Source organism: Protopterus annectens, chromosome 14.part0 (assembly GCF_019279795.1).
Source record: "Protopterus annectens isolate FY-2018-M chromosome 14.part0, PAN1.0, whole genome shotgun sequence".
Taxonomy (NCBI): Eukaryota; Metazoa; Chordata; order Ceratodontiformes; family Protopteridae; genus Protopterus; species Protopterus annectens.
In genome coordinates this window covers 366,267,143-366,290,920 of record NC_056748.1, presented here as the reverse complement: position 1 = coordinate 366,290,920, position 23,778 = coordinate 366,267,143, and the positions used below count along the sequence as shown (strand labels likewise).

General features: G+C 42.7%; 1 protein-coding gene across 3 annotated transcripts in view; it reads right to left on the bottom strand.

Moving 5' to 3' along the window:
* Positions 1 to 23,778, bottom strand: part of ECD (ecdysoneless cell cycle regulator) — a 984,622-nt gene that overhangs the window by 601,895 nt on the left and 358,949 nt on the right. For all 3 annotated transcript variants that reach the window (XM_044056092.1, XM_044056093.1, XM_044056094.1), the window contains one exon: positions 19,829 to 20,021. In XM_044056092.1, the coding sequence (XP_043912027.1) occupies positions 19,829 to 20,021 (193 nt within the window). The remainder of the gene's footprint in view (positions 1 to 19,828; positions 20,022 to 23,778) is intronic.

Below are 23,778 nucleotides of genomic sequence, written 5' to 3'. Positions count from 1 at the left end.
ATGAGATAGTTGATGGAAGTAAAGTGACAGACTCTTTTGTTTGTCCGGGGTTAAAAAGGCCATCTGGGCTGCTGTATTCAGTCTCACACCCAGAAAGCACATGTCTTGAGAGGGTACTAGACTGGACTTTATTTCGTTCACAGAATACCCTAGGCATCTTAGCACTGCTATAACATATTCCAGATGCTGCAGAAGGTCTTCCTTTTCTTGAGCCAGAATCAGGCAGTTGTCCAAGTAAGGATAGATTTGAATTCCTTGAAGCCTGAAGTAAGCTATCACTGGAGCCAGAACCTTTGTGAATACTCTGGGCAGTAGATAAGCCAAAGGGCAATGCAGAGAACTGATAATGAGAATTTCCAGCTCGAAACCGCAGATACTTCCTGCAACTTAGCCTTATAGGCACATGAAGGTAAGCTTCCTTGCGATCTAAAGTTACCATCCAGTGATCTTTGCCCAGCAGAGGTAAAAGCTGTTGTAACGTCAACATCTTGAACTTGGGAATGTCCAGAAAAGTGTTGAGGAGAGATAAATCCAAAATTGGTCTCCACGTGTTCCCCTTCTTTGGTACTAGGAACAGGCGAGAATAAAATCCTAGGCCCCTTTCTGATACAGGGACTGGCTGAATGGCCCCCATCTGGAGTAACTGAGAAACTTGCTTGTGAGCCTCCTTTCTTTGTGGAGGAGGAACGTCTGGCATGCCTTTGAAAGGGGCATTGTATGGAAATAAAATCTGTAACCGTGGTGAATGATATCCAACACCCATTTGTCTTGAGTAATTAAATTCCAATTTTCTTTGAAAAGAGACAGCCTTCCTCCCAAAGGAGCTGCCAGACGAGAATCTACTGGCAGCTGAAAAGACAGGTCATTGGGTCTGTTTACGAAAGGACTGACCCCTGCCCTCACCAGAAGTCTGAGCAGGTGAACTCCCTGTTCTAGGCCTAAAAGAACCTTGAGCCCTGCCCCTACCACGTCTAGACCTACCCCTAGACTGGGAATCATAAGCAGGATATGTCCACCCCTTAGCAGGCCAATTTCTACTAAACTTCGTGGCTGCACCTGCAAAAATCTTTAACAGTTTGCATAGACTTAGCTTTGTCCTCCATTTTCTTTAAAACTGCTTCCACAGGCGATCCAAACAACACATCAGACTGTAAAGGAGCATCCAAAATCCTTGTCTTAACATGCTCAGCTAAATTCTGATCCTTCAACCAGGCATGCCTGCGAAGAACAGAACTAGTAGCAGCCACCCTCGAGGAGGCCTGTACAGCATCAAAACCACATTGCAAAGAATGCTTACCCACTTGCTCAGACACATGAACCAAGTCCAGCAACTCTTTACACTCAATACCTTCCGCCAAAGCATCCACCTTAGATTTTAATTGTGAAAGGAGATAATTCTGATATTTTAGCATGTGAAACTGACAATTCAACGCTCTCATGGCTAGAATGGAAGAAGTATACACTTTCTTTCCCCACCTATCCAAGGCCCTTGCCTCTTTATCAGTGGGAACAGGATTTTTAACCACAGAAGCCTTAACACCTTTAGGCCCTTGAGAAATAGTTTCTGGGTCCGCCCTAGGACTCTTAAACAAATACTTATGAGCTTCGGGCACCCTATAATACCTATCAGGCTTAACAGGAGCAGGAGGCAAAGAGTCAGGATTCAGGGAAGCCTCTGCAAAACATCTTCCACCACATTCAACACAGGAGGAATAGCTAAGGGCCTATGCTGGGGCAAAACAAGAATTCCCTAAGCCTTTTCCTGAATCAGAGTAATCCTGGCCTTCCCATTTAAAGTGCTCCCTCATGGAATGCAGAGTCTCTGAAAATGAGAAATCCTCAGGAGGAGAAGCTGTTGGAGTGGAATCATCCACATCAGAATCAGAATAAGTAGGATACTCCTGCAAGTCTTCCGCAGAAGACTCTGAAGCCTCTGAACACTGTTCAAAACTATCCAACTCGGTTCCACCCTAGGCCTCTTATCAGGCGGGGCATAGAACCTCTAATCATAGTAATCAAATCTTCTGCCATTTTAAGCATATGTTTCTTAGGTACAGAACCCGAAATGCTAGGAGAAGCCCCACTGAAGCTGAACTAGGCCTACCTCTCAAAGAAGTTTTGGCAACAGAAGGAGAGGCTCTAACTACCTTGGGAAGAGAGGGAAGAACAGTTACCTGAGAAGCCCCTCAGCCTGGCCTACCTCCTGAGAAGGCACATCCTGTAACAGTAAAGTTTCTGCCTGAGACTCCATAGAAACTCCTGGCAAAACCTCTGGCTCCACTGAGCCTTCTAAAGAACCGACGTCCGGGACTGCCGGTTCATCAACCCTAGGCTTCACTGTTTTGTCCTTGCGCTTCTTGGGCCGAAGCGCCGGAGCATCCGACGGCATTTTATAATTGCAACGCTTCCCAAACACTAACCTGGCACAGTCTAACCTCCTCTTAATAGTGCGTTTGTTAAACCTAGCACAAGAGCGGCAACTAACAACGCCGTGTTCAGGCCCTAAACAAGGTATACACAAGGTATGGTAATCCCTATGAGGTATCTGTTTCCCACAAGAAATACAGTTATTCACTTTTTCTGACATCCGGTAAAATACTGAGGCAAGAAGAAAACAAAATGTACCCTAACGGGGTACTTAGCCAACTCTGTTTCGGTCTGAAACTCCGGTTCCGGAAATATTTCAGAACGCCAACCTGCACTCGCAAAACTGCTTCTGCATCGGACCATGCGGCAAAAAAGACTGAGGATATGACGTCGGTCATGCGCATTAGTACCCTGACGTACTGACGTCAGTCTAATGCGCCCTGACCGACGTCAGCCTTATACTCTGGTATTCGGGCCGACTGGACGCGGACTATACCCTATAGTTAGGACTGCAGCAATGGAAAACGAAGAACATCAGTTATTCTGTATCTGAAACACCTATGTGTTATAAGAAACAGAATAAGCAACTAAAATGGTACAAGAATAAGCTTTTATTTAGGCAAAAATGTGAAGTTCTGTCCTTTGTACCAGCCGTGAGTATGTTTCGGCCTGCAAAATCTGATGTTTGTACCAAAAATGTCCCAGTTTGGTCATTTGAAAAGATGGCAGCCCTAGAAATAAACAAACGGGATAGGTTATTTTGAGCACAAAAAGAGAAAATGGCTAGGCTTAAAATGGCTCGCAAGGGCAGCTAGCCTTGTACTTACCTATGAACGTAAAAGAGCTATGCATGTAAAAAATGTTTTAGTGTCATTGTTACTGGCAAACCTCATAACAAAAAGATGATGTTCCCTCCCCTGTAGGCATGCCTCAGGACTGTTAAGCTTCCATAATGCTAAAATTAACTGTGTCTTCCTTCCTCCTTCGCTTATTATACAGCAGGCGCGATGTATACTACAGGATGCGAGTGTGAAAAAAAAAAAGCAGATAGCACTTGGGTCAAAAACAGGTTAAGCTAAGAGTTAAGGAACACTGCACTGGTATTACAAACAAAAATAACAGCAAACTGCATCTGGTAAGCAGGAAAAGGGAACCAGATATTACTTTGTGTTTTAGCCTAACCATTTCTAAAGACAGGTGGTGACAAGCAAACTGCTTTGCTAGAATTCATAGGTTCATAGGTTCATACTAGGCTATCTGCCCTGGGGCATTTATAAGCCTAGCCCGATTGTGTTTGGCTTACTCCACCCCTTGATTTGAGTATACTGTGCCCGTTTTAAAGTTTAGTTTACTATGCCTCTGTCTAATAGTGACACGGAAGTAATCCCCGGGACAAACCAACGATCCCCCATCCATTCATCAAGATTCTTCTTGAACAGAGTCAGTGAGGTGCTCTGCCTAACATGAATTGGAAATCTATTCCAGAGTGAAGGGAGCCTCTGTGTTATGAATCTGTCCCTCCAGCATGTTCTATTTATTTCTCTGCTGAGGTTCAAGTCCCTCGAGCGCGTGGCTCTAAGGGATTTAGATTTACTGAGGTGGAGCATGTCCATTAATTCTGGGTTGGACATAGCTTTATATGTCAGTCATAGATCGCCTTGAAGTAGGCGGTATGCAACTGAGTAGGAGCTGGAGTTTTTCTAACCGAGCAGCATATGGCATCTGTTTGAGTCCCTTGATCCTCCTGGTGAGGTACTTTTGGGGTCTTTCTAATTGCTACAGGTGTCGAGTAAGGTACATCCCAAAGGGGGCATTGTATTCTATGATGGGCCTGATGAGGGATGAATAAAGGGGCACGATTACCTCTCTTGATCTAGATGTGAATCCTTTCATGATGAGGTGGGCTATGTAGAAGGTCTTTCTAACCACTTTGGCAATGTGGTTGTCAAAGGAGAGATTGCTATCAACTTGGGTCCCCAGATCCCTAGTTACTTTCTCTGTATTGGGTTACCACCTATGTGGTAATTTGTGGGCACATTGTTTTTGCCAAAGGGTATGACTATACACTTTTTGGCATTTAGCTTTAGACCATGGCGCTGGCACCAGTTATCCGTCTCTGCGAGACCTTTTTGAAGGATGTTTGTGTCAGCTGGAGAGTCGATTATGGCTCCCAGTTTGCAGTCATCTGCGAATTTGGTGAGCCATAGTCCTCCCACGTTGGCCTGTACCTCAGAAAAGTAAATACCGAACAAGAGAGGTCCCAGGACAGAACCTTGTGGGATGCCACTTGTGACCGGTTTCAAGTCTGACATGGCTCCAGCAACTCTGACTCTGTAGGTTCTGTCTTTGAGCCAGTTTGCGACCCATCTTGTGACATAGGGGTTTATATTTACGCTGGATAGCTTATCTATGATGCCCGAGTGGGGTATTGTGTCAAATGCCTTTGCGAGGTCCAGATAGGCTGTGTGGACTACCTTCCCTTCATCTATGGCCTTGGTGACTGTTTTGAAGAAGTCAACCAGGTGCAAAAGGCAGGATCTGCCCTTGACAAAGCCAAATTGGGTAGGATCTAGTGTCTGTAGGTCCCCAATGTCTTTGTTTATGAGTTCCATGATGATCCTCTCCATAGCCTTGCAGACTAGGCTGGTCAGGCTTACGGGCCAATAGTTTCCAGGGTCCGTAGAGGCGCCACCTTTGTGGAGTGGGACCACTGTTGCTGCACGCCATTCTTTGGGCACGTATCCTGTAGTGAGGCTGAGATTGTGCAGCAGTTTTACTTGAGGGATTAGTTCTTCTTGGAGTTCATGCAGGACGCAACCCGGGACGCCATCTGGTCCCATGGAAGCAGTGTTTTTTGCTTTGGAGAGGGCGGCCTTCACCCGAGCATCAGAGATGTTTGGAAGGCTGCACTCTGCCGGGATAGATACTTGCTCTTTTGGGGGGAGGGGGTGGAGAAGTTTGCACTGAACCTGTTTGCCAAGATATTGACGATGTCTGTGGGTTCAGTGTATTTTTTGTCGTTTAGAATCAACTCAGAACAAGTCTGGGAGTTGCATCCCAGGTTCCTAACATAACTGAAAAAAGCCTTATGAATGTCTTTAGTGTCCTGTGCAATTTTTCTCTCGAAGCTGGCCTTGGAGGATTTTATGAGGGATCGTAATTTTTTGCTAGTACTGATCAGAGATGCCTTCCCTTTTAGGGATTTTGCTCTATCATGTAGTAGCTTCCTCCTTCTGTTGTACAGTTTATTTATGGCTGGGGTCCACCAGACTGGACGCCTGCCTTTGGATGATTGGGTCTTGATTTTGTTTGGGATAGCATGATCCATGCATTCCTGGAGATGTCCGTAGAATGCGTTTATATAGGATTCTGCAGTTTGGGCCGTAGTTTCCACTGGCCCTGGGGCCTTGAAGGATTCCACTTCGGTTTTGTGATGTGTGAAGTTCGCTTTTGAGAAGTTTTTCACTGTGGTTTTCTGGGCTGGGGGTGGGGTCGGGATGTGGATATCCAGTGAAATTAATTTATGGTCTGATCTTACCAATGAGGGATATACTTCTGGTATGGAGCATAGAGTCCCCATGTTGGTAATGATCAGGTCTAGTATGTTTTCCCCTCTTGTGGGAGTGGTGACTAGTTGTTCATAGCATTTGAGTTTATAAATTCCAGGAACCTTTGGGCTAAGGTGCTGGGGCTTGAGTAATGCTCCCAGTCTATGTTTGGGTAGTTGAAGTCACCCAATATAATGGTGTTCGGAGAGATCTTCATGTTCTCCAATGTTTTCAGGAAAGCCGAGTGGGATTCCTGACTTTGAGAGGGTGGTCTGTAGAATGCTACAAACTGAAAAGCAGTCTTGCCCACTGTCAGTTGCACATGGATGGTCTCCGATACTTCGTGCAATGCCACTAACCTGGAGGTGTGGATATCCTTAATAAATATGGAAACTCCCCCTCCTTTTGTGGTTCGGTCCGGGTTTTGGGGCCGAAAAGCATGATATGAGGTATAACCTGGTAGTGCTGGGGTGCTCTCTGGAGCCTTGAACCAGGTTTCTGTCACTGCACAGATATCGATGTTCTCCATACTGAGGAGAGCTTCGAGTGCGTGCATCTTGAGGTTAAGACTTCTGGCATTTAGCAGCATTACCCTTAGTTTCTTGTTTCTTGTGCTGTCTATGGAGGTGGGTTTGACTTTTGAGCCTTGCCTAAAAAAGGCACTATGGGGGGTGGCAAGAGCCTTTGTCAATATCCGAAAGCCCAGGGGTGACAGGTGCAAGCCGTCCCTAGCGAAGCAATGTGGCTTGTCGAGCATGTCATCCCAGGCTGACAGACATTGGATCCCCTTTGAATGACACCAAAATTTTAGCCAATTGTTAAAATCGATCATTTTAGGTGAGGGTAAGATGCTGCTCAAGGTCAGGGTCATACCGACCTGGGCTACATGATCAGAGAGCTCCTCTATGTCTCTTTTCATGTAGTCAAGGGAGGTACATCTCAGGTCATTCACGCCAGCATGTACAATGACTGAGTCATATTTGTATTTGCTTTGGAGTGACCTGAGTGCTTGCGTTATGTGGCGGATCCTAGCGCCCGACAGGCAGCTCACTGTGACCTTCTCTTTATTCAGCCTGGTGAGCGGGACGTCAGTGTGTCTGACAATAGAGTCACCTATTACAAGAGTATCAAGTGTGTTATTCAGCCTTAAGGGCTGTGACTGCTTGTCACATTGACTTTGTGTGCTATGTGTTGTACATGTTTTGTTTTGGGGTAGCGTTTGCTTGGATGTCTGCTTTGGAGGTCTCTGTTGCTTAGGTAGATTTTTATTTAGAGCCTCAGAGTATGCTTTTGTGTTTTTATGTGTTTGGTTCGCTGTTGTGGTGGGACTATGTGATACTGGAATTGTGTTGTGTGAGGTTACCTTCTCCTCCTGACTGGTTACACCAGTTTTGAGATGAGAGAGCTCAACCTCCAGTTTTGGCTATATGGTTGCATCTCTCACATATATTTGAACCTGTTTGGAGGAGGAGAGGGTTGTCCGTGTACATGAGACAGTTGTAACATTGCCTCAAAATTCCCAGATTCACCAGCTGGACTGGAGAGGAAACCACTGACTGACCTTTGGGCATGCTAGAGTAATATAGGGAACTGAATTAAAACGGACCAATAGGGGACAAGGTAATCGTAGAGAGTATAAGAGTAAGTAGTGCTTATGGTTTTATTAGTGCTAACTTGTAATATTACTTATTTGGACCAGTGAGGGGCCTTAGAATGAGAATATGGTGTTTAATTTGAGAGAGAGCAGTTCTAAGGGAAAAAGTGAAGAGCAGACTTTGTGGAGCCAGGAATAGTTTAAACCCAATTAGGCGGCGCTGCCCAATGTTGCGCGCGCAAAAGAGGGTTTTAAGACAGGTAGATCAAGGAGTTTGGAATTGACCCAAAATGGCCAATAAAACTACAGTTTCAAGGCAGTAGCCACTCCCACTGGGGCAGGCAGGCTGCTCAATGTTTATCACTGCCACTGATGAACACAGAGACTTCCCTTTAGCCCAAGCAAACAATGGCCTCCAAGAAACTTACAAACAGTTCAGAACAGCAAATCTGTAACTGAACTTTTTTAAATCTCAGAAAAGTGGGAAAAAAGCAAGATTTTTTTTTTTTAAGGAAAGCAGAGGTTCACAAGTATCAACAAGTTAGAACAGTGCAGTAAATGACCCCACACTTGAGTGCTAGGCCAGAGACAGATAAAATGCAAGTTTTAAGAAAAAAACGATTTTAAAAATAAGTGCATGCAGGAAATTCAGTAATCAGCTCTAGGTTGTGTTCTAAATACAGTTACCAACACAGAAATCAAGTTTAACAAGAATTAGAAACTAAATTGATATACTTTATACCCACTTATATAGAGGGTTTAATACAGAATTAAATTTATCAGTGTTGTTACAATGTTTGTTTGTTTTGGTAATTTTATTTATGTGTTTTGGATTTAATAAGACTCTTCATACTTTAATAATTATTAGTTAGATGGGTTTATACTGACATTAGATGATTTTCCTTAACTTTGCAGGATTACTCAACAGTTTTGCTGTCACTGTTCTAGCAATGTTTCTCAATCATTTATGCACTTACTCATGTGTTTTAATATACATTATGGCATCATTTTTTTTCTAGACAGACTAAGTACCTCTTCTGAATTTTAATGGAATAACTAAGATGCGTTTAGTTTTCTACATCAATCATGTTTTTTATTTCTCATGCTCTTAAACTGAAAACACTAGTTAATCTTAAAGCTACTAGAGAACACATGAAGAAATTGTGCTTTACACTGATATACTGATTATACTTTTAATATACATTTTCCTGACTGGAGTTTTCTTAACCATCTGCCTGTTTTTGCTCACTGTGTTGCTCAGTGAAGGTGAAACTCGAGGACACAAGAATATAACAAAGGCTCTCCCTCTCCTGGAACAATTCTTTAAATGTCAGCAGTTTTAGGGCCTTTTCTCGTTTGGTAAAGTACTGCACAGCTACATGACTCAGTGGCAGAGTTATAACAGATCTAACACACTCTTGGCACAAGAACAACTTGCTTTTAACATAAGAGAAAACATGAACAAAATTTGCTCAAAAAGATAATGGGAGATTCTGGTATGGTGTTAATGTGTTAACAAACTCTGTTTTTTAGTTCAGGACCTAACAACCGAAAATAAACTCAAGATGCCAGTAATAAAGAAACCATCAGCAATAAGGTCTAAAAAAGGATAATGGAAGTATCTGCATGTCTTCCAGGAGGAAATCTCACTTAAAAACACATTAGAAGAGACGAACCCTGACCACAATTCATTTGTTGCAGACCACTTGGTAGAACAGTTCACCAAGTAGAATGCTCAAGTAGCTAGGGATAATGAATCTAGGAGAAAAGGCTGATGAATGAGACAAAATATACTCTGAGATATTAAGGACGAAAAGTAACCTTGGAGACTATGTGATATTCCAAGGTAACAGTTTGAAATGTGTGGGCCCGCTACAACAAATCCCAAAACATGGAGACTGAATGACCACAAAATGGATGTACATATACCAAGTCCAAGATCACCACTTCTCGGGATATTCCATTTTCTCCCAGGCATGCTGATCTCTGTATACATAAGTTTGGGGGTGCAAAAAAGAAGTTTAAAAGAGAACAGCGATCTTTGAGATTTGCTCTTTTCCTGGGTTTTTGGTCTTTTTTGGCTTGTCTGCACTCGGTTATTTGATGCTGACATTTCAAAAGGGAGGTGAAAGCCAACAGTAAGAGACTTCAAGAGATGAAAACTGCTAGAACACACTTTAAATACTAACAGAAATAATAAGCTCTAAAAGAAATTTACTGAAATCAAAATATGGCAAGAGAATCTCAAAGAAAAGGACTGAATGTGAAGATGGGTTACGTCTTAAAAACCTCAGATTTAATGGCACCCCTGAGAAAAGTACAGACAAAAGCTGCTTATTATTTATGAGAGAGACTATACATGTACGGACTTGGCATCCTTCAGGCAGACAGTTATTTAGAAAGGGCCCACAGAGTCTGCTCCATAAAACCTCCAATCAAAAAGTACTAGCCCAAAAGAGCTAAATTCCAGACATTTAGCTTTGAAAGAAGCAACTCTGTCCAAGCTGTAGCAAAAAAGGAGAATGCTACATCCTCAAGGGCACAGGATCTAAGTTTATCAAGACTTCTCCACTGAAATCAGAAAAATAATCCAGTTAATACCTGCCATACATCTATGGAAGGAAAAAGTTTAAAACTCAAGCTCTGATACTATGCCTATTTCAAACAGTACTGAACTACCAAAGCTCTTTCATAATTACCACTCCTGTGTTGTTCACTTGTTATTTGGGGGTAACTCCTAAAAAGGGTTTGTACATCAACCCCCACTGCTCCTTAATGAAACTACAGGTCTCCTGAACCAAGTCTGATGGGTAACTCCGGTCCAGGAACATGCATTCAATTAGCATCAGTTCCTTACAAAAATCATCAAAAAGGGACTTAATTCTTGCAGCCCTAATACATTCCTCCCTTAGTACACTCTTTTTTTTTTTTTTTTGGCTCAAAGGGTGGCAGCTGGAAAAATGCAAACTATTACTAAAAGTAAGTTTCCTGAATACCCTTGATTTGAAGCCCATGTTAGAATGCTCAATGAAGGTATCCAAATAAGTATTAAACCCATATTGCTAAGACTACTGCAGCAGTGATTAATATGATGAACATAAAGTATACAGTGGCAGCAAACACAGACATAAAAGTTAGAAAGTATACTCCCAACATTTCAGGATCACAGTAAGATGAATATAATGTAGAAAAGAATGCCAACACAACTGCAGTACAACAGTCAGTTGCAAAATCTGAAAGGTTTCCAATCAGTCCCTTCTCACTCATCAAGCATAAGATGAAACAGAGATGGAGGGAAGCAGCTGTCGCAGTGAGGAAAATGGGTAAATCCAACCAACTGCCTGAGCTGCTGGAACAACTGTGTGAAGAAGACTGACTGAATGCAACACAAGTACGCCCAGAAAGTGAGGAAGTGTGTAGTGACTGTACAACACTTCAGAGACTTCTCAGAATGTATTCTTAAAATACTGTGTCTTGTATTAATCCCAGCTTAAAATAACACCTGTCTATAAATAGCACAGAATCTAGAAATCAAAACAGCAGTAGCTTCAGCCACTAAAATGCATGGTAATCAGAACTCTTAATAGTCAATACTACCTTTTGTGACATTTTGGCATTGTAAAACAGTGATGATCTAAGCTGCAGAGTAGCACGCTGTATACTGAGGTAAGGAAAATAAGACAGCAACAGTCTTAATAAACCCAAACGTACCATTTGTTTCAGTATGTAGTTAAGTATTAACACTCAAAGAAAAAAAGAAGTTATGTTCTTACCATAACATTCCATCTGTGTTTTCGATCTTCATTCATTCTTGACGAATGGGAAATCTGACCCTCGGAACCGGCTCGACCATTATACAGCTCGTGCCAGCCAAAAAAAAAAAAAGAACTCTCAAGCTAATACTCTACTCACAATGCCCCCCCTCTCTATAACCTCAGATAGAGTTTGCAGCCAAGTAGAGAGAAATAACAGAAGGATAACAGAAGCCATGTCTAAGGTGAAAATCTAAAAACTCCCAGAACAAGTGTCCAAACCTCCAGAACAAGTGTCCAAACCTCCAGAAGTCCACAGGAGGCGGCAGGAGGGTGGGACACCAAGAATGAATGAAGATCGACAACACAGATAGAACATTATGTTGTGAACATAACTTCTTTATCTGATGTGAACATAACTTCTTTATCTGATGTTGTCAATCTTCATTCATTCTTGACAAATGGGATAGAGTCCCCAGCTAGTTTAGGTGCTGGGTGGCTCTATGGAAGGATATTCTTGAGCACTACAGAGCCAAATGATGCTCTTTCCCTGGAGACCACATCCAATTTGTAATGAGTGATAAAGGTATGGAGAGATGCCCATATTGTGGCTGCACATACTTCTTCCATGGATGCCTTGGAATGGAAAACAGTTGAAGTGGATATAGGTTCATAGGTAGATACTAGGCTATCTGCTCTAGGGCATTTATAAGCCTAGCCAGAGTGTATTTGGCTTCCGCCTCCCTATTAGATTAGCCTACTGTGCCTCTGTAAAGTAGGTCACAGAAGGTACCCTTTAAGATTAGTTTACTGTGCCTCTGTCTAGCAGGGACACAGAAGAGATCCCAGGGGTGAATTTGCGATTTCCCATCCACGCGTCCAGATTTCGCTTGAAGAGGGTCAGTGAGGGGCTATGTCTAACATGAATTGGGATTCTATTCCAGAGTGAGGGGAGCCTCTGGGAAATGAATCTGTCCCTCCAGCATGTCCTATTTATTTTTGTGCTGAGGTTTAAGTCCTTGGAGCATGTATCTCTAAGGGACTTGGATTTTTTGAGGTGGAGCATGTCCATTAATTCTGGATTTGACATGGCTTTGTACGTCAGGCATAGATCGCCTCTGAATAGGCGGTAAGCAACTGAGTAGAGCTGGAGTTTCTTTAGTCGAGCTGCACAGGACATCTGTTTGTAGCCCATGATCCTCTTGGTGAGGTACTTTTGGGGTCTCTCCAGCTGCTGCAGTTGTCGGGTTAAGATACATCCCAAAAGGGGCACTGTATTCAATTATGGGCCTGATGAGTGACGAGTAGAGGGGCACAATGACCTCTCTTGATCTAGATGCGAACCCTTTCGTGATAAGGTGGGCTATATAGAAGGTCTTTCTAACCACTTTGGCAACGTGATTATCAAAGGAGAGATTACTATCTACGTTGGTCCCCAAATTTCTAATTACTTCTTCCGTACTTAATGGATTACCACCTATGTGGTAATTTGTGGGCACCTTGTTTTTCCCAAAGGGGATGACTATGCACTTTTTAGCATTTAGCTTGAGGCCGTGGCTCTGGCACCAAGCATCCTTCTCTGTGAGACCCTTTTGGAGGATGCTTGTGTCAGCTGGAGATTCGATTATGGCCCCCAGTTTGCAGTCATCTGCGAACTTTGTCAGCCATAATCCCCCTGTGTTAGCCTGAACCTCAGAGAAGTATATACTGAACAAGAGAGGTCCCAGAACTGAGCCCTGTGGGATGCCACTTGTAACTGGTTTGGATTCGGACATGGCACCTGCGATTCTGATCATGTGGGTTCTATCCCTGAGCCAGTTTGCAACCCATCTTGTGATATAGGGGTTGATATTTAAGCTGGTAAGCTTATTTATGATGCCCGAGTGGGGTATTGTGTCGAAGGCTTTTGCGAGGTCCAGGTACGCTGTGTGGACTACCTTGCCCTCATCTATGGCCTTGGTAACTGTTTCAAAGAAATCAACTAGGGCAAGATCTGCCCTTAACAAAGCCGAATTGGGTAGGGTCCAGTGTCTGGAGGCTCCCAATGTCTTTGTTTATGAGTTCCATGACAATACGCTCCATAGCTTTACAGACCAGACTAGTCAGGCTTATGGGGCGATAGTTCCCGGGGTCCATTGTGGCACCACCTTTGTGGAGTGGGACCACTGTAGCTGTACGCCATTCTTTGGGTACATAACCTGTAGTAAGGCTAAGTTTGAACAGTGACTTAATGTGAGGGTTCAGTTCTTCTTGGAGCTCATGCAAGACAGCCAGGGACACCGTCTAGTCCCACAGATGCTGTGTTTTTTGCTTTGGAGAGGGCAGCTTTCACCTGTGCATCTGTGATGTCAGGGAGGTTACATTCAGTTGGGATAGGCATTTGCTCCTTTGGGGGGGGGGGGGGGTTTGCACTGAATCTGTCAGCCAGGATGTTGGCTATGTCTGTAGGTTCGGTATATTTTGTACCGTTATGCAACAATTCAGAGCATATCTGGGAGTTTCCACCCATATTCCTGACATAACTAAAGAAGGGCTTGTGATTATCTTTAGTGTCTAGGGCAATTTTTCTTTCGAAACTGGCCTTTGATGATTTTATGAGTGATCGAAGTTTCCTGCTAATACTGATCAGAGATGCCTTCCCTTTTTGGGATTTTGCTCTGTCATGTAGTAGCTTCCTCCTTCTGTTGTATAGCTTATTTATGGCCGGGGTCCACCAGACAGGTCTCCTGTTTTTGGAGGAGTGAGTCTTGGTTTTATTTGGGATAGCACAATCCATGCATTCCTGCAGGTGCTCGTAGAATGCATATGTAAAGGATTCTGCGGATTGGGCTGTATTATCCTCTGGCCCGGGGGCTTTGAAGGATTCTACCTCAGTCTTGAGAAGTGCAGAGTTGGCTTTTGAGAAATTCTTTACCGTGATTTCCTTGGCTGGGCGTGGGGATGGGATATGGATGTCCAGGAAAATTTGTTTATGGTCTGATCTTACCAATGAGGGGTTTACCTCTGGTGTGGAACATAGAGTCCCCATGTTGGTGATTACCAGGTCCAATATGTTGTTTCCTCTTGTGGGAGTGGTGACTAGTTGTTCCATCGCTTTAGAGTTTATAAATTCAAGGAACCATTGGGTGAGGGTGTTTGGGCTTGAGTAGTTTTCCCAGTCAATGTTTGGGTAATTGAAGTCACCCAATAACATAGTGTTTGGAGAGACCTTCATATTCTCCAGTGTTCTCAGGAATGCCAAGTGGGGTTCCTGTAATAGGGAGGGTGTTTTATAGCAGGCTACAAACTGAAAGGCAGTTTTGCCCGCTGTTAGTTGCACAAGGATGGTTTCCAATGCTTCGTGCAGTGCCACTAACCTGGAGGTGAAGGTATCTTTGATGAATATAGATACTCCCCCTCCTTTTGTGCTTCGGTCCGAGTATTGGGGCCAAAATGCATGGTATGAGTTATAACCTGGTAGTGCTGGGGTGCTCTCAGGAGCCTTGAACCAGGTTTCTGTTACTGCACAGACATCGATTTTCTCCATACTGAGGAGAGCCTCAAGTGCGTGCATCTTGAGGTTTAGACTTCTGGCATTGAGTAGCATTACGTTTAGTTTTTTTATCCTTGGGTTGTCTATGGAGGTGGGTTTGTCCTTTGAGCCTTGCCTAAAAAAGGCTATGGTGGATATGGTGGAATGTGCCTTAACATGCTTAGATAACTTGCAATTATTGTGATTATAAATGAAAGTAACACAATCCCTACGCCATTTTGATACAGTAACTTTTGAGACAGGTGTCCACAAGTTTGAACCTGAAAAGGACACAAACAATTGATCTGATTTTCTAAACTGTTTGGTTCTGTCAAGATAGAATCATAACTGTCTGTGAACATCCAATAAATGCAAGCAATATTCACCTTTACTTGAAAAATTGGGAAAGAAGATGGGCAAATCGATAGTCTGATTAATATTAGATTCCGAGACCACCTTTAGCAGAAAGGAAGGGTTGGTTCTCAACAAAACCCTATTCCTATGAAAGATCATATAAGAATGTTTCACATAATGCCTGCAATTCAGAAACTCTCCCGGCAGAAGTGACGGCCACCAGTTTTCTGTGACAAGAACTTGAGATTGCAAGTAGCTGCTGGCTCAAAGGGTCAAATTCCATGCAGCTACAGGATCCTTAAATGGTGGCTTTAGGCAAAGGGTGCCTTTAAGAAACACTTTGCATAAATGGTGGGAAATTAAGGTTTGATCGTTAAACCCATTGTGGAAATTGGAAATGGCTGCTGATTGGACCTTGATGCTGGAAGCTGAAGCTCCTTGGTTAAAAAGCAAAGGCAGGAATTCAAAGACCTTGTCAACAGGTGTTGAAAAGGATCTAAATTATTCGCACATGCCCAAATTGAAAATCTCTTGCTAAGTTTCCTGGTGGACGGTTTTTGAGAGGCCAAAAGGATTTTTTGCACTGAGGAGGGTAAATCTGCTCTGCCTGGCAAATTAATGGAGCCTGAGACTGTGAAGGTTGAAATGCACTAGTCCCTGCTAGGGAGACAGCAGATCTGGAATTGGGTCTAGAATCCAAGGACAGTGAATCAGGTGAGGCCAAAGGAAGGGAAACGAGACTTGATGGGGCCAATAGGGTGCAATGAGGATCACCTTGCATCTCAACCTTTGGGCTTTCTTCGAGAACAGGTGAATGAGGGGGAATGGGGGAAAGGCATAAAGTAGTCCTGGGGGCCAATGGAGGAGGAGCGCGTCTCTCTGGGACTCCTCCTGTGGGAGAACTGAGGCAAAATAGCTGCTGCATTTGTTGTTTATTGGGGAGGCAAAGATGTTACAGCAAGGCTTGCCAACGGTGAAAACATTTTTAGGCTTGTTGATGTTCAGTCAGCTAATTCACCAAGCCATCAATGTTGGGGAAAGAACAGGTGGCCTCCTCTTCCTGCACACTAGACTGCTCTGATGGCACATGGCAGTGAGATGTATGGTGCAAGAGTAACAGGCAAAGAGGATGCAAATTACATCCTGATCTTGTCCTCTACACTGTATTTAGCACTCCACTTTCTACTGCAAACAAATGCTATAGTTCTAAAAAGGAATTAATTTTAACTATTTGTTATCATAAGTTCATAGGTGATTTCTAGCCTAATGACCCCAGGAGGGGGGCCTTTTTAAGCCTACCCATGGTTCCTGAATGTATCTGACAAGTTTTGATATCCAAGGGTTATTTTAAGGTGTATATGTAACACTGGGCATGGATGGTCAAGCATTTGCAGGCTGCCTCTGTCTACTAGAGACACAAGTATTGACCAGCGGTAAATTTCTGATTCCCCATCCACTGGTCCAAGTTATGCTTGAATTGGATTAGGTAAGAACTCTGCTTCACATGGATGGGAAGCCTGCTACAGAAAAGGAATAGCCTCTGAGAGAGATAAACAGCTTAGGTTGGAGGGATAGTTATGTTGCAGATAAGGTCAAAGTCCCTAAATTGGGTAATTCTGATGCTATTTGTTTTGCAGATGTGCAAAAGGTCCATCAGAATGGGATCGCAAGATGCTTAGAAAGCCAAACATAGATCGCCTCTCAGCAGTTTGTAGGAGACCAAGTATGGGGTTAGGGCTTTAAGGCATGTTGTTTATAACCTGTATTCTTTTTGTGAGGAACCTCTGAGGATGCTCTAGCTGTTGCATACGTCTAATCCGGTATATACCAAAGAGGGTGTTGTACTCAATGAATGGTCCGATGAGGGCAATGTACACAGGAACAATGACATTTTTAGACCTAGCTGCCATATCCTTACTTACAACTTGCATAATACAGAGTGATTTCCTTACTACCGTAGAACATGACAGTCAGGCCAGATTACTATCTACATGCATTCCCAAATCTCTGACCACTAGGTCTACTCAAAGGGGATTATTATCAGTGTGGTAGCCTTCTTGGAGGGTATTTGTATCTTTGGGAGATTTCACAACTGGGCAAGGTTTGCAATCATCTGCAACTTGATCAGCCAGAGACCCTTGATATTGGACTGGACTTCAGAAAAGTAGATGCCACAAATAAAGAGCCTAGCACTGAGTCTTGAGGGATTCTGCTAGTGACTGGCCTCTTTGTGGAGGAAGACTTGCCTATCCTAACATCTTGGGTCCTACCTGTAACTCAGCTGGCTATTCAGTGGGTGTCATAATGGTTTATACCTAATTTCATGAGCTTGTTTACAATGCCCAAGTAAGGTGCTGTGTTGAATGCTTTGGCCAGGTCAAGGCAGGCAGAATGCACCATTTTGCCCTTGTTGATCGCTTTGGTGACCCTTTTTGAAGAAGTCCACCAGGATGGCATGATCTGCCTTTGATGACACCAAATTGGGTTGGATCCAGTGTCTGAAATTTTCCTATATCACTGTTTATCATTTCCATGACTTTGCTTATCAGACTAGTCAGACGTATGAGTCTATACTCACCTGGATCTATAGATGGTCCACCCTTGTGCAGAGGGATGGCAGCTGCAATTCTCTACTTGCTTGACTCAAAGCCTCTCTAAAGGTTATAGTTAAATAGTGTTCTAGTGGTCCCGTTACATCATGTTTCATGCTATTAAATAAGGCATCCTGGGATATTACCTGGGACCACTGATGCAGCATTCTTGGCCTTGGGCATTGCTGGCCTGTCCCCTAGTAACAGTCAGGGGAGTTATGGTTGAGGGCATTTCTTTTTTGTGACTAAGGTATGCAGATGAGGCAATTCAGATAAATGTATCACTGATACAATGCTATATGACTGCAAGCATATACCTGGAAGAACAAACAAATACATACCTTTAAAATGCTTAAACATAATTCTAGAATTTGTTTTCTTTTAGATATGCTTAACAGTTCTGGTGGGTTGTTTAAGGCACATACTGATCACCAATTAATGGAATATCAGTGGCATGAGTAAGTATCTGGCCAGTGTTCTCCCATACAACACAATGGAAATTAACCACTCCTATCCTAATAAATCTGCATTTCCTAGATACAGGATGGACACATGGATGATTCCAGTTAATCCTACCTTTGGGCAAATGCTCTCCACCTGGTACTGATGTTTAAGAAAAAGACGTAAGCACACAATATATCACATTATAAATTGCTCAGTGGCTCTCAACTGCTCTGCATAGCTGGGCTCAAACAATATAAAGATGGCACTGTGATACAGTATATGTGCATGGGTGCTTAAGTTGCACAGCTCACACAAATCATCAGTTGTACAGGCAATGCAGACACATAGGCACTGCAATAATATAACACATTATTTCCCAACAGCTTGATCATGCTGGCATAGAATCCCACAAAGTGTAAACAATGCTGTTCAGCATTATCTTTCTATTGTGAAATGCAAGGAAATCACAGCACAACAAACATATACACCCAATACAGCATTTATGAATTAGGGCTGTTGTAACAAAAAAAAAAATGCACATTTTTAAATATAAAAAAAAGAAATGAGCAAAATTATGATGAGGATATGTTGACCATGGATGTCTTTCTATTCAGAAACTGGTAAATGAAATCAAACAATTAGATATACAGTAAACTCTCAGTTAAGCGGAACTCAAGCAACCAAAAAAAAAAAAAACAAAGAAATACAGTACAATTTTCATGTGTTGCACTTTCTGTTCCCCCTCACAGAAATATACCTTACATTTTTAGACTTTTAGAGTTTTAAAAAGGAGGATAGGAATAAATTCCCTCTCCACAACCTAAGAACAAATCAAACCAAACAAATAGTATAGGGTACAGTATTAGACAGGCCTATTGTTAATAGTAACTCTCAAGCAACCAGAAACTACAGTTATCTGGCATCTGCCAACCCCCATGGGTGTAGGTTAACTGAGAGTTTGCTGTAGCTTTAACAGATCACGAGTAATGTAAACTCTTCCATGCAAGTCCAGTGCTTTATTACAGAACAGGTGTTGCTTAATAATGAAAGTCACTAGTTCAATCATCTCTCTCTTTTTTTTTTTTGTGATGCCCTTTTTGACCTGCGTCATCTTCAAAACACATTTTAGTCTGCACTGTTTACATATAATGAACACATGCAGAGGTTTGTTACCATAAATGCACTTGGCCATCAGTAAAGACGAGGTGGAAAAATTCTGCTCCTTTGGAAATGACATACCATTTTGAAAATCAAGTCAAATTTACTCCAAGAGAAATTTAGAACACAGAAAACTTACTTACACAAAATACAATTACACAGCAATGTAAATTAACTGTAGTTGCACCTCATAGTCTTTAGCAAATTAGACACAATTAAAACATTAGTTTCAAAATACAAGAGAACTAGAAAATAAAGTCTACACTCAGCATTAAAATCTCTGACATTTTCAAACAGCCTAAACAAAGAAATACTTCACGGCAGCAATGAATTCTTAAGATCAAAGTCATCCACAATATACTGCTATTCTGACTTATAAAACATGCAAACAAGAACTATGGAGTGGGATTTAATGGGCTTTCAATATTGAATTAATTTTTAAGCAGCAATTGGCAACTCAGATTTTAAATACAACAAAAACAACACAAAGATAATGAGAAAATTATTACCAGTGTCATCACACGGGTTTCTGGCAAAAAGGTTTTAAAAGTACTGCAAGTTTTCACATCAACTGGATCTCGACAATAAAAGGCTTGAACTGCTGATGCTATCAACTGAGGGTGCTGCTTAAGCACTACTGCAATGCCCGCTGGGACATAACAGTAAGCCCGATGAAGGTTTGAACTAATCTTTTCTGGGTACCTAATATAAGCAAAATAAGATAAACATTCAACACTGCAATAACACCGCAAGTCTTCAATTAATCTTCTGGTCTGGAACAAAACATTTAAAGTGTTAAAAACATAAACAAATAGAATCATTACATTTAAAGATATATGAAGCAGTTTACTTTTTCCCTTATAATTAAAATGTAGGCTATGTCATCCAAAAGACATTTAAAGGATGAAGGATGCAATTAATTTAAACAATGCATATTGCGCAATTCGAATGAGCTGCTACAGTTACAGTTCAAAGATCTATTAATTAAAAAAAAAAAAAAAAAAAAAAAAACGTACACAAAGAAAATGTATACCTTTAATCCAAACTTTACTCCATTTTCTGGAACAGGCTCTCCATCCATGTGAAGCAGAGCGCCTCCCTATCCCTATTTTATGGCAAATTGAACCAATGGATGAATAAGTGGAAATTCACCCCTGGACTGGCTCCTATGTCTCTGATGGACAGAGGCAGTCAGTAAATCACCCCTATAAATCAAATATAAACACAAAATCTGTGGGTCACATTTGGGTTGCGTGGCCAAGCTTTTAAGGGCCTTAGTAGTCTTTAGCCTTGTACACAACTTTGAATCTACCTACAAGTTTATTCCAGTTTTGACACCAAATGGACAACAATGGCCACTGAAACTGGAAAGTTCATTTAACAGTTCAGCAAATAAGCCTGTTTTGCCGTTGAACTCTGGTTAAATTTAATAACTGCCAAATAATTAAGTTGAATATTAAAGAAAAAAAATCTTGGGGATGCTTCAGTTTCAGCTGCCTCGATACTTGGTGCTGCCTGCAGCTTGTTGGTACAAACATTATGGAATTTTGGAAAATGTGAATTAAACTCCCAACCCAAGGTTTTTACCTCTCTCATTTTTGAGACGTATGCATATCATTACTGCATACTGCAGTCCTGGGGTTTCAAGAATATTTAAACATTCATGCATAGTAATGTTAACACAACAAAAGAATAATCAATGAATAGCAATGCTAGGGAATTAAACTACTGTAAGACAGCACTTGTTAAAAATGCAAATAATGCAGAATAAGAAGTTATGTACCTACCATAACGTTCCATGTTAGTTGTCTTCTCTCGCCTTCTTTCTTGCTTGATGGGTTCGGAGCCGATCCTCGGCTCCGACTCGGCACTTGCTAAGCTCGAGAGTCACTTTTACCAGCTCGAGGCAGCCCCATATCCCATGATGCAAGGCGGTAAGTACCCAGATCTCGTTTGATGACAAAGGGCAATAGCACCAAGCATAAAAACACTTCCAAAAGGAAGAAAGAAAACTTACAGGATGGAAGAAGGACCAGCTCTGAATGGTCTTCAGCATAATAATTTCTTATAGGAAGGTCTGTCCAGGCCTGGGGGAAGGAGGGAGGGTCGCAAGAAAGAAGGCGAGAGAAGACAACTAACATGGAACGTTATGGTAGGTACATAACTTCTTAATTTTAAGTTGTCAATCTCGCCTTCATTCTTGCTTGATGGGACCGCGTCCCTAGCACCTCTATCCTAGGTGGCTCAATGGAACAGACTCTTGAGGACTGTAGAGCCAAAACTGGCTCTGTCCCTGGAGGCCAAGTCCAATTTGTAATGGGAAACAAAAGTATGAGGAGTGGCCCAAGTGGCCGCTGCACAAATAGTGTCTAAAGGAAGTCTAGCTTGAAAGGCTGTAGAAGTAGCTAAGCTCCTAGTTGAATGTGCTTTAGGTTTTGAGCACAGCTGTTTTCCCTGAGCAGATAAATTTCAGAGATGACCGAAGAAAGCCATCTAGACAAGGTCACTTTAGAGACAGGAAGGCCTTTCTTATTATCCGCATAGGAAACAAAAAGTTGATCAGATTTCCTAAATTTTTTGTTCTGTCCAAATAATATCTGAGTTGACGGTGGACATCAAGATAATGTAGTTTTTGTTCGCTCTGTCTGAATAGTTTGGGAAAAATACAGGAGATCAATGGATTGATTCAAATTGGTCTTTGAGGCGACCTTAGGCAAAAAGGTCGGATTAGTTCTCAATGATACTCTGTCTTTGTGAAAAACCAAATAGGGGTCGAACCGATAGAGCATGAAGTTCAGACACCCTCCTGGCCGATGTAATAGCTACTAGGAATAAAGTTTTCCAAGAAAGAAATTTCAGGGAACAAGAAACAGCTGGCTCGAAGGTGGGAAGAATCAAGGATGTCAGCACTAAATTTAGATCCCATTGAGGAGGAGGATTCCTGATTGGAGGCTTTAGCAGGAAAATTCCTTTCAAGAAGGCCCTACAAAGCCTATGGGACATAATATTGTGATCTGCAATCCCGACATGAAAGTTCGAGATAGCAGCCAATTGAACTCTGACTGTGGAAGAAGAGGAGCCTGCATGAAAAATCTCTGCTAAGAAGTCCAGGACTGCCTGAACAGGGGCAGTGAAAGGATCAATATTCTTGGCCTTAGCCCAATAAGAGAAACGTTTCCATTTGCTTGCATAAATCCTCCTGGTAGAGGATTTTAAAGAAGCTACTATGATGTCTCTAACAGGGTTAGAGATCAAAGGAAGCCTGGCTAAGGAAGGAAGTGGAGCAACCATGCTGTGAGGTTGAGAGAAGGGATAGACCGGTGCAGCTGACCGGATTGGTGAATCAGAAGATCTGGCACTGGGTCCAGATGCCACGGCTGCACCAAAAGGTGACGATGGAGGAACGGGAACCAAACTTGTCGAGGCCAGTAAGGAGCAATGAGAATCAAATTGGCTCTCAAACGGTTGCTTTCTGGATAACTTGAGGGATCAGAGGAAATGGAGGAAGGCATAAAGAAGTCCCTGGGGCCAATCCTGGGTCAGAGCGTCTCTGGGGATGGCCTGGAAGAGGAAGAGAGAGAAGAAGTCTGGGCATTTGCTGTTTTGGGGAGTAGCAAAAGATCGCAACATGGACGACCCCATTCCAGAAAAATCTCTTCCGCTATAGATTGCTTGAGAGACCACTCGTGAGGCATGAGAATAGCTCTGCTCAATCTGTCCGCTACAATGTTGGTTTTCCCAGGGATATGCGTTGCTACCAGAAACTGATGAGAGGAGATTGCCCATTGCCATAGTCTGAGCGCTTCTCGACACAAGGGTAGGACTTGGTTCCGCCCTGTTTGTTGATATACCAAACTACAGACATGTTGTCTGTGTGGACTGCAATTGTCCCTACGGGAAGAAAGTCGTTGAGGGCTTGCAACGTTAAAAGCACTGCTCTCATCTCCAGGACATTTATGTGCAGGTGGTACTCGAACGGCTGCCACGTCCCATGAACCATCCTGCCCTGATAATGACCCCCCCACCCGATCAGGGAGGCATCCGTGGTGACAGTGGCTACCGGGGATGGGGGTACAAAGTGTCTGCCTTGGTGAACCTGGGGAGATGTGATCCACCAAGCAAGATGATCTTTGCAAGTCTGTGTCACCAGAATCTGGTGACGCATTGGAAGTTGTTGGTACGACCACTGTGTGAACAGCATCCACTGAAGAAGGCGCATGTAGAAGCGAGCCAGGGGAAGAACAGTAATGGCCGCAGCCATGAGGCCTAATACCTTTAGAACCATTCTGGCCTGTACTTTCTTGTTGGCTAGAATGAACCTGACATGACTTTGAATGTCTGAAACTCTCTGATCTGTAAGGGTAGCTGACATCCGAACAGTGTTTAAGTTTGCGCCTATGAAAGTAATAGACTGGCAGGGCAATAAGGATGACTTTTCGAAGTTGATCGAGATGCCCAA